Source organism: Lagenorhynchus albirostris, chromosome 6, assembly GCF_949774975.1.
Source record: "Lagenorhynchus albirostris chromosome 6, mLagAlb1.1, whole genome shotgun sequence".
Classification (NCBI taxonomy): Eukaryota; Metazoa; Chordata; class Mammalia; order Artiodactyla; family Delphinidae; genus Lagenorhynchus; species Lagenorhynchus albirostris.
The window spans coordinates 56480170-56492128 of record NC_083100.1 but is presented as its reverse complement, the minus strand read 5'-3'; the positions used below and the strand labels follow the sequence as shown (position 1 = coordinate 56492128).

The 11959-nt window shown below is 42.1% G+C and overlaps 1 protein-coding gene across 1 annotated transcript; it reads right to left on the bottom strand.

The window, feature by feature from the left end:
- Positions 1 to 670: 670 nt before the first annotated feature.
- Positions 671 to 4573, bottom strand: LOC132521754 (cyclin-D-binding Myb-like transcription factor 1). The gene has a single exon (XM_060151414.1). The coding sequence runs from the start codon at positions 4148 to 4150 to the stop codon at positions 1862 to 1864; it is 2289 nt and encodes a 762-aa protein (XP_060007397.1). The 5' UTR covers positions 4151 to 4573; the 3' UTR covers positions 671 to 1861.
- Positions 4574 to 11959: the final 7386 nt, after the last annotated feature.

The window sequence follows — 11959 nt, the reverse complement described above, 5'->3', positions numbered from 1 at the left end:
GGCCCCCGACTGAATAGAACTAGTTGGTTATTTTTTCACTTTGGCAGCAGATAAATGGCAAAGAAGATGCTAGGAGGGTATGGCATCTTGAAGGAAAGCAAAGACACAGATTTTCTCAATTCTTGGTGACATGTCACAATAACTCCATTAAGTGTTGTTCACCTATTTTATATCTTTCGGCTTGATTCCTGTGTTGAAAACATTGTTTCAGTTTCTAAGAATTTGCCTGCTACATTTGGACCGGGGCACGAACCCGTGTCCCCTGCATCGGCAGGCAGACTCTCAACCACAGCGCCACCAGGGAAGCCCCCTACTCTTCTTTGTCTGTCTCAGTTCTGTTGCCCTTAGGCCCTTGTCAACGCTCAACCTCCTCCATTTAGGTAAAAGCAGCCTAAACAATGAGATAATTCATCTCAATAATAACTTGAGATCAAAAGAGAAGGTGGGAGTAGGACAATTGTAAAATTAGTCAATTCAGCAATTGATTGATGTCACCAAGTCCCCAGCCGTTCTTTTGCTCTGCCATTCTCCGTGTGTTGGCTGTGTTCCTAGGGTGTGTCCTCTCATAGTTACAAGGTGGCTGCTCCAGCTCCAGCTATCATGTCCCAGCACAACAGCAGCAGGACAAGAGGGAAAGTTTCTTCTTGTGCATTTCTTTTTTTTTTTTTTTTTTTGCATTTTAAGACAAATACTCTTTTATTTCTGTTAAACTGAATATACAATTATTGTTCCCTAGGCAACCAACTTTTGCTTATAACTACAATTTCACGTTAACAAAAAACACAAGACGGTGAAAAGACAACTTTGATTGTGTAAATCTAATTACAATAATAAATAAAATAATTTATACAAGTTTTTTTTTGACTTTTCTATAGGGGTCATATTCATTAAAGCCCTAGAGGCTAATTTTGGCTTAACCTTCTCTGGTATAGGAATGACTCTTGATTTGTTTCCTTTCATTACAGAAGCAAATTTTGTTTTTTTAAATTGCCTGAGAGGGAGAAGTTATATCAAACCCCCATCAGTTAATGCACTAAGTGAACGGCAAACTCTGATCCTCTTCTCAACTATTTCCTGGGTAACTTATATAGCAAGACATGTAATAAAAGGTCATGGCATAGGATAGGCAACTTTACTTCCTTTCCCATTTAGTTTTACTTCAAAGTGCTAACTCTGTAAACTGATGACAGTGGGTTCTGAGGGGGTGAAAACTCTTAGCTTCTCATGAATTTTGTCTTCCTATTCTCATCCATATTAAAACAAAGAAGCCTGTAGTGAATTTTCTTAATTCTCTTAATGCTTTCCTCTTCGCCCAGCCTAAATCAGCTCCCACTGCCAGCAATGGGTAAACCAAAAGTAACCACCACACCCCAAGTCTCAAACTACTTAGAAGATAAGCTTTGTGGAGAAGGTCACTGGTAAGCTCTAGACCATGGTGATGTAGCTTCTCTGAAATATAAACAGGCCTATTTGAGACTGGATAGAGTGCCATGTCTGATCTTTAGAGATGAATATTACTGCTTTTAAAACAGTAGTTAAGCTTTGGTGATTTTAAACTTCTCTCAGCTAAAGTGAATGAAATTCCCCGCTGACAAGTAACACTGATCACTAGAATCTCTACAGTTAAGAGAGACCCCAGTGCTCCACTCAGCTACACTGTCATAAGACTAGACCTCAGATGATATATTTAAAGGAGGTAAAAAGTCATAGCAGCAACACTGTATGTGGCTTGAGCACTGTAGCTATTTAAAAGCCAGAGGAATGGTAAATTAAGCCTCTTGGGGGTTGCTCCTATTTCTTTGGAGATGTTGTAATTAACAGTGTGGCTTCTTTGCCTGAACTACCTGTTTCTAAGAATTACCTAATGACAGTTTACCAAATCCTCAACATCTTTTGAGTCTTCTGAAACAGGACTGCCCAGAGATGATCCAATGATGTTTGATTCTTCTCGATGATGTTGGAATATGGGATCTGTTAGTGTTGTCAAAGGCAAGACAGATTCAGTATCTATAACATCAGATGTCTGGATAAAGCCATGTGGTGAAGGAACGATAAGTATCGTTTCATCATCAATTGTTGTTTGATCAACTTGTTCTTCTATGGTAGGAGACCCTAAATCCTCAGTAACATAAGCCCGGGTTAAAGGGGAGGGTGCGTCCTCTTGTTTAAGGTGGGTGCCAGAGATTTCTTCTTCTGTTCTGACCATAACACTGTTCATCAGTTCTGTGCTATTTTGGTCACTGAATCTGGATATATGAGCATCATTAAATGATGGCTCTACAGTAATCTTAGGCTGATGAATTTCATCTGGGAAAGTGTCTGCTTCTAGGGCATCTGGAGGCTCAGGAAAATCAGATGAGTGAATATCACTATCCACTGTCAGTTCTGCTTGCAATATGGAAGAGGTGATGTCTTCTGTGGCAACTGTCTGAATGATGACTCTTGGTGTGTGACACTGCACTGTGACGTTGTCACTTGTGTTCAACAAATGTTCTGGAGATAAAGCATGGACGATGATCTGTTTAGGAGAAGCGGGAGCGGCAGCCGCCAGGGTTACTGTGGGACTAGCAGTAAGAGTTAGCGGAAGACCTTGGCTTGAGCTTGTTTGAAGTAGGTAGGTGCCTGGAGTGCCAGTGGGCTGTAAATGGAAAGATGGAAGAATCTCAAAGGTCTGTAGTGTTCCACTGTTTAGTGTTATTGTTTCCGAGTCAACAGTAGCAGCCGGGGAGTCTGCTGAAGAGACATGGGTGATCTGGACTGGAATCTGCAGGGCTGTCATGGGGCTTGGAGAGATGGCTGTATTGTCTTCCAAGCGGGCAGCTCTGATCTGAACATGCTGTACGCTGGAACTGGAATTACTGTTTGGAACTCCAGATCCTGATTTATTCTCCAAAAGCGTTGGGTTGTTTTTTTGATTCTCATGTAACTGTTTAAGACCTTTTATCAAGACAGGGAATGAAACATCCTTATGGTTTGCAATTTGCCTTTTGATGGTCCACCATTTACTTCGAAGCCATTGTGGTGAACGGACACTGCTCCATCCCTCTGCTAACAGATCCCAGTTTATGTCATTTTCATCAGCTACATCAAGTTCTGCTATCCTGAGGATGAGATTGATTTCATCTTCCTTGGTCCACTCAGTACCTCCACTCTGTTTCCAGTTCAGGTAGTTGAGCCATTTAGAACGACACTGCTTTTCTGAGCGAGTACCCACCCGCTCTGCCACAGCTGCCCAAGACACACCCTGTGTGACTATGTCACCTGGCTCAGTGCTCGTCAATTCATGAACCACCTCTGCAAGTCTCTTTTCTTCTTCTTCTGTCCACTTCCCTGTGTTGCAAGTGTCCTTCATCAGTCGGCACCGATCTTTGACAGAAGAGGCACTCCTTCCTAGTGCCGCCCCTATTGTTGCCCAGTCATTGCCATGCTTTATCCGGAGCTCCTTGAGCTTTTCAATTTCTTCAGGTGTGTATTTTCCCACATGGTTTCTGTCATCATACATGCGAAGCACTCTTCTATAAACTGCAAACAAAGGCCGGTTCAGACCCCATGCTATAGTCCTGTAGAAATCTTTTCTTTCGTCTTTTGACATCTCAAAGATGATTTCTGTAGCATCTTTTATTCCGCGTGCCTTCAAATAGCATTCAATATTGTTCATCAAAATATCAATTTCTTCCTTGGACCACATCCCCTGCTTCCATTTATGTCCTTTGTTAGTTAGAGAATCCTTATCTTCTTTAGTTGTAAACCATGCTTGGCTAACTGCTGAAACCTCCTCATTACCCAAGGGAGATATGTCATCTAGTTGCTCATTCTGTAGAATCTGGATCTGTGTCACAGTTCCCTCAGTAATCTCATCATCTGCCACCTCTGTGGTTGCAGTCATGGTCACCTCAAAGCTCTGATCATTTTCTGAAAGTGGAAGTGCAACAACTGATATGCAAGGAGTGGAATCATCAATACTTTGATCATCCTCAGAAGACAGACAAAGCCTTTTATGTGGAGGTTCAATACTATCTTCTGAGTCTATTTCATCAGCTTCATTCTGAGGGCAGTGAAGAATGAGGTTCCCGTCTGCGTCCCGAGTCAAAGTCACAGAGTTCACAGTTTCTACTGTTACTGTGTCAGAATCCTCTTCAACTGTGCTCATACTCAAATCTTGTAATGTTCAATGAAGTTCTTGCCTCAATACTCAATTTTGGTCTTGTCCACATAATTTTTTACCAACTAGCAAACAGATGGATCAGCTATAGCCCTTCCCACAGAATCGAGTTGCCTTCCCTTTGCCACCAGCATCACTTTCATGTTATCCAGATTGTTTCTCCTCCATGTTCCTACCTCTGCAACACTTGATTAACTGTTGATGAAGACAGGGCAATAGCATTTTGGCTCCACCATCTAGCTCAACTGCAATCAATTAAAGAGATTCACGGAGAATATGCAGGTTCTAGATCAGTCCCAAGAAGCATATTTTGGGGTGAGCCTATCAATTCCTGTTTTGGGTCCGGGCACTTTGGAAGAACCAGGATGGAGGCTCCAAAAAATACCAGGATGGAGGAAGCAGCCACGGGCAAGAGTGGCTGCAGCTGGAGTCTTGTGCATTTCTTTTTGTCAAGCAGTAAAATTTTTCCAGAACCCCTGGCCCTGGTGAGACTTTTTCCTTGGGTTCCGTCTGGCAGCCACCCCACAGCTCTGAGATCTCCCCTTAGGACAGCCAGTGTTCCCCAGTCTCCAGTTCTCCTCTCCTTCCTGAGCACATAGCTGAGCTATTCTTCCCACCCCCTGAGAGCTAAGTGAAACCCCGAGACAGAGTTCTGGCTGATGGGATGTGGGCAGAAGCTACATTGGCTCCCACCAGGCCTGGCCATAAAGCCTTCTGTCAACCTTCCAAGCTCTCCCCCTCACTGTCCTTGGGGATGACAGTGAGATTCTCTGAGAGCCTAGAAGATGGAGGATCCTCGTGAAGGAAGGGGCCTGGACCCTTGACTCACTGCATAGAAGAGGTGGCCCCAGGAGCACTTCCCAGGCAGGGATGTTCACATGGGCCCAGGGTGAGCAAGCGCCTGAGATACACCTGCTAGCAACACACCCTGACTTATTTATTATTATTATTTTTACGAGAGCAATTCTGGTTCTAGTAGTTTTCAAAAGTATGTTTTGATTTACAAGAAAAACTCTAGGAAGTTGCTATCTTTGAAAAGAGAATACATTTGAGCAAAGCACTGATAACATCTTCAGAGATAGTATCCAACATTCTGCAGGGTGGTCAATTTTCAGGAGAATATACATTTCCAGTAAAAATCAGGACACTTGCTTTAAACTCAATTTTGGGAAGAAATTATTATAAGTGGTTCTGTTTCTGCATTAGTGAAATCCCTTATTCCCATCGTGTGCCTGTCATCTAACTGCTCATTTGCAGGTATTCGACATTTCCAATAAGAGTATTCCCTTACCTGCTTTTAAATCATTACTGTTTTTATAGTGGCTTCATTATTTCTTAATTGTCCTAATTTTCTTTCTTACCCATTCTTGTTAAAAGCTGATTAAAATTTGAATAATTTCAGCATTCTGGAAACAAAACGAATTTCAGGTTTACATTCATTTGTCAGCGAAAGCCAGAACAGGAAGTCAGGGAGGACAATTGCAGATTAACCTCAACTGAATTTAATTAGGCCTCTGTGCACATCCTCACGGCACTCAGAATTTGGTCGTGTCAGGGCCAGAAGGGATCTCAGTGATCATTCAGTCCGCACCCGTCAGTTGCTGACGAGGCAACTGAGATCTACAGAGGGCTGCACGGTTAGATAATGTTGAAGGCAGAGTTAGTCCAGGTCTAACAATTTCCATGAAATGAGCTGTGTGGAATTAAACCAGTGCATCTGAGTGAGGTTTCCCTCTCTCCTGGATTGTCATCTGTCTCCCTGGCTTCCTCCTCTGCCCCTAACCCAGGGTCTACAAGGTAAAGGCACTAACAAGACACCACTGGCTTACCAGTAGGCTGATGTATAGATGCTTCTGACAAAACAGTGAGTCCAGATAAACTTTTCACAGAAGACCCTTTTATTCCCACCCGCTCTGTTCTCTGTTCCTGAGTTCACTGCTGTCCTTGCTTGAATTGTCTTAGGGCAAAACAAGACAGGAAGGAATCTTCTATTCCCTACAATTAGTGAGATATCACCCTCTTCCAAACATTCTTCTAATCCATTAGGAGAGTCACAACCATCCACGATACGTTTTTAGGCATATGAACATTTTTTTCCCTCAGCTTGGGAATACTGAACTCTTGTATCCCCTGTGACTTTGAGCTAAACTCCTCACCTTTCTGACCCTTAGTTTCTCATCAGTAAAATTACGGGTTGGGAGCTTCCCTGGTGGCGCAGTGGTAGGGAGTCCGCCTGCCGATGCAGGGGACGCGGGTTCGTACCCCGGTCCGGGAAGATCCCACATGCCGCGGAGCGGCTGGGCCCATGAGCCATGGCCGCTGAACCTGCGCGTCCGGAGCCTGTGCTCCGCAAAGGGAGAGGCCCGCATACCGCAAAAAAAAAAAAAAAAAATTACGGGTTGGTTCAGACTGCCATTGTCACTTCCATTTGGAATTAATTAATCAATCAATTCAACAGTATTTGACAGCCATAATGGAAAGCTTTGGGATTAAAAAAAGAAAAAGAAATCTCTTCTGACCTTGAGAAGCTCCTAATCTGGCTTGAAGTCTATGCTTTTTCTAGATGGGGTAAAGGAAATGGATGGGTAAGTGGTTCCCTGGGGAAGATCCGGTTCTCACAATCACGCAGGAAATGTGGAATCCACGGATATCTCCTGAATCTGTCTGGATTTTTAAGCCTTTATTGACACTTCTCTTTTTATCATTATCGTAGATCATGTTCTTGAATTCTCTCAACTGTGTTAAAAATCTTTCTCTTTATCTTTCATCTGTTCCGCGTTCTCCTTTTCCGTTTTCTTTTGAGAATGTCAACATTTAATAATTAGGTTTTAGATTCTTTGCACAGGTCACCCTTTGATGCACTTATCCTTGCCTCCAGTTCCTCCTACACAGAACTTTGGCTTATATTTTTATTTTACAAAGCAGTTCTTTCTTAATATGTTGTTATAAAACTGTGCCCAATCGATCAAAGGAGAGGAGTTCCTTCTCTCTGCTTCGCTTCCACTTTAAAATTCTGGATATTTGTCAATCATATCAGACAGAGGTCAGAGGAAACTTGAAGGAACGGGGGAAGCAACCCAGGGAAGCCTGCCTATCAAAAGCTTCCTGGAAGTTTGTGCTTGGTCGGCAGACATGGAACCTCTATGATCCATCGTGTTCCCTCATCTCAGACTGCTCTGATGCTCTGAAAATCCAAAACATGTCCACCAGCTGGTCTCCATTCCTGTCTTCTCTTTTCTGCATTTGCTGTTGCCAGTGGATACATCGGAGATTACCTGTGTCAATTTGGACTTCAGTTTCTTAACTGAGTCAAATCACCTTAGCCTGGAAATGGTTTTTCCCCAATATGAGCATTATAATCCTTCATGGTACCTTTGTACCTGCAGCTGACTCTGCTTGGCACATGGACTTAGCAAGTGAAGAGTCTTAGTTCATCTGGGGCACAGATGAGAGCTCTTCTATGACATCTGCCAAAACAACAGACTCAGACTTTATATTCACTGGCTTACTACAGTGCGTGTTGATTATTTTGGAGTGTATTAGTCAGGACTGTCTCAGTTACAAGGAAAAGAAAACCCACCTCTAAGCTGACTTAGGTTAAAAAAATAATTTAGGAGATCATATAATCATCATCATCATCTAGGCACGTTTTAGGCATGGCTGGATCCTGGAGTTCCAATGTATTTGGACTCAGTCTCGCTCCTACTTACTTTCCCGTTTGTTGGCCTCACCCTTAGATGATTCTTTTCTTTTGATGCCCCCCAGCAACTTCAGACTTATGTCCTCCTGGGTTCATGTTCAACTCAGCAAAGACCTTCTGGGCCTGGTTATGACTGGTCAAAATAGAGTCATGTGCCTATCCTTGAGCCAATCATTGTTGCCAGGGGGAGGGAATACGTTCACGGTAAATGCTTGGATTACACGTCTACTTCAGTAGTGGCAGTATGCCAATCTCAGGTGCCCTGAGATTAGCGGAAGATGGTTTCCTCCCAGAAATTAAAGGTATGGTTATCAGAAAAAGGGAAAGGAGATTTTGGGCAGGCCAGAACACCAGAGGTCCACTGCATGTGGACATTGCTTGATAACCTGTGTGTTTGATTCATCTCTTTTTCTTTTTTAAGATTATAGTTTCAGTTTATAGTCTCATAAACTTTCCTCTTGCTGTTTTTCTAGTTGCTCATTTTTCTGTTCTAACTCTAAAGCCTGATGCAATGAAGGGTTCCTCATCTTTTTAGTAATTCAGCTTATACTTTCAAAAATCAGAGGGGGCTTATGTTATTTCCATTCTGTGACTCAAAGGGAAAAAAATCACCATTGTGCAAGGTTTCAACTCTTTCTCCAATCTAGCATGCACACGGCAATGACTTCAGAGGGTTCACTGGTGATGAACACGATATTACATTATATAATACATGTGGCAAAGAGCATATTTTGTACTTTAATTTCATAAACTTTTTTTCCTAACTAATCGATTAATTTATTCTTTGTTCATTTGGGACTTTTAACATTTAAAGCCTCAGAAAAACTAGGCATTCCACATCATAAAATTAGCAAGTTTGCTGAAATATGAAAAAAAATTTCATTCCCACTTGCAGTTGTCTAGATAATCCACAGGTATACATGAGCTACCGCTAACTATATTTGTTTATTTACTTGATTTATGGGATGGGGTCAATGCATAAAAACATCAGAGCCTACATACAGTAAAGTATGTGCCTGCGTTAATCTTCTGGTTTACAGTATCAGGTTTCTGTACTTCAAAATCCCCTTAGTACATCTTTGACACTCAACGTATATTCATTGATAGTGACTCTTCCCTGGAATTTCACATAAACACCAAACAAAAAAAGCAACAGAGAGGGGGAAAACAACCCTACAGAAATATCTTAGAGTATTTGTATTCTTTTCGATCCTTCTCAGGAAGCCGAATGGAGTTGAGTAGGCCTGTCATTCCTTTCCTCTTAAGAGACACAATGGTTCATAAGACCTTATACTTTGGTAAGATTCTAGGTATGGTTTCTAACTGTTACTGATCTTACCATGTCTAATCAAGGATTAACTTTCTAGTTCCAGATTTAGAATCTGAAACAGGTTTTCCTCCTCTTTACCCCAAGCCACAGACTCACAGAAATGATAAAGCTCAAAGCAAGTTTTAATGCCACACCCTTCCTTTCTTTCCATGGCCCAGTGGACAAAGTGGAGAATTCATCTTCAAAGAGAAATGTGAAGGATTTCTCACCATCTAGGCAGAGGACTGTGAATCTTGATGAGTTATACCCACTGCATGGGTGTCCCCAGAGAAACCAGGCCTTTCCTTTTATAGTCTAGGATGGAAGAGCACTTTGGATCTCAGAAGGTGTGACAGTAGCAACATGGGCAGTGCATGTACTGCTTTTGCCTCCTGCCATCCCAGAGATAGCCACCAGTTCCTCTTTTATGGAATCAGCCGGGTGTTGTCCTGACTTATAAAGGGAGGTCAGTCTTTTCAGGGGCTAGGCTGCCTAGGCACAAAGAGCCATCAAACCCTCTTAAGGAAGAGGGCTAAAACCCCATCAGTTGCACACATTGCAAACATAGCATGGTGCATTGCCATCTTCAAATTAGGTTGCGTCCATCAGTTTTATATTTAAGACCTATGGGATTTGACTAATTTAGAAGACCATCTTGTAACTAAAGGAAAAGTCTCATTACAAATGGCCTTTGCTTGGCAGCTTCAAGTCCCTTAAAGGGGATTGTTCTTACCAAGATAGTCTCTTAGACTGAAAGAAAGATATCACTGTTACAAATATAAGTCTCACCCCCGATTCTTTGATTCTATTTCATCAGTTACAGCATTGATATGGAAATACTTACCACCAAGTGTATTTAAACTCGCAGAAACACTCTGACAACCAATGAAACAATTCCCTAGGTTCCCTGAGTTCTTTGGCATTTCCCTAAAAAGCACCCAGAAATGAAACAATGTCTGCACAGATATAAATTGTACATATCTTCTCTTTGATTAAAAGGACAAGTGAAAAAGGCTTGGAAATACAGAGTATGGACAAAAGCAGCATCTACTAATCTTTGGGGTATGTTTCTAGGCAACCAGCTTTGCATGATACAGAGATCATTAAATCTGTTCCATTATTTTGCCTACTGTTCCCATGGGGTTCAAAGATGTCAAAACATTCCAAACATTTTCCTTTACCCTAATTAATAGGAACTGAGGACATTTAGGTTGCAGGTACATTGCTGGTGTAACTTCGCTTAAAATGGAAATCTTACACGTTTGGCTTAACTAAGAAATTGGCGTTGTTGTACAAATGCTATTATCCCATGTCTCTCACGTTCCTGGAGTCTCCAATTGTGTGTGAATGGGTATGCGTGTATGTGTTTTAATTTCAGTCTGGCATTAGAATTCTCTTAGCTGATGATTACAAACTATGAACATCCCTTCCGTGTGGATATTATTTTTTGCCAAGTAGCACAGGTTGTCACACTGACCAGGGACTTGCCCCAGGTGACCTCTGCATCCCTTCATTTACGTGGCTGAAACTTACGATTTCTGGCTTTAGAATGATAAGAATTCCCATCGCAGGACCCAGACCTCTTTTAGCTGAAATTTTGATTTCACACGATTTCTGTTGGAATGCAGGCAGATGTCAGTCTTGTTCATCAGAGGAGGTCTGATGAGTCCAGAAATTCCTTGTATTTCATTGTTTTGGACTCTGATTTACTGCTCTCGGTGGGCCAGCTGTCCAGTGTCCACAATAAGTAAATGCACATTCTCCCATTTCCCTGGAATACAGTCTGTTGTAATTCCTGGATGTTTTAAATAAGAGACTAGCTATCGCCAGCCAAGGAGAATTTAAGCTGTGGGACAGGATGGCCTCTTGAAGTTTCTTCCAACTCTGTGTCTCCATGATTCTGATTTTCTCTCTGGAACGCAAATATTAATGTTTTACCAGGTTCCACGCTTCTTGGCTTTTTCAGCTTTTGTATTTCAAGTGTCTATTGATCGTGCAGTAGTTGCACACCATTCCTTTGTTCTTTACATCTTTATTGATGCAAAGAAGTGCCAGAAACTGCTTTTTAACAGTTATTCAATCCCTGATGCCCTTCATGTATCAGATTTGGGGTTTCATTTCTTAGAACTACTGGGCTGGCCACACAATTAATTTCTTCTTATTAATAAGCCATTAGACTCACTTGACCAACCATCAACAGCTGAAGAAAAGCACTTCTCCCCCTCCTTTGCCCATATCTCGTTCTCTTTTGATGTTGAAGCCGTTCTCCTGTGTAATGGGAGATGAGCTGGAGGGTCTGGAGGTCTCTGACTCATTTAAAGTGACAGGAAATGTTATCTGCTGATAACAACCAGGTTTCTGTGGCCATCACTATGACCTTTATCCCTTCACCATCAGAGGGATCCCAGAAGGCAACTGACACTTAACTCTCGGTAATCACATGGCTATTAAAAAAAGTGTGTGTGTGTAAATATTCGGCCACTGGCACCAGCAACTTATGTTCAGGAGGACCCACAGCATACAGGGGAGCAGGGCCAGCTCTGTGGATAGCTAGATGTTGGTTTGAAATCCAGCTCCACCACTTATTAAGTTTGTAAGACCTTGGACGAGTTACTTCTCCTCTCTAAGTCTCATTTCCTTCTTCTAAAAAATGGGGTCATAGTACACCGATCCAGCTTGATTGTTTTGAGAATTAAACAAGCTGCTTGCATGTAGAATACATTCCATAAGAATTAGCTATAATTGCTCTCTCTAGCCCACAGCCCACTGACTTATGTTCAGCAAGAGA

Bases quoted from the DNA above. Each gene is read 5' to 3' on its own strand.
- LOC132521754 (XM_060151414.1), bottom strand. From the start codon at position 4,150: ATGAGCACAGTTGAAGAGGATTCTGACACAGTAACAGTAGAAACTGTG.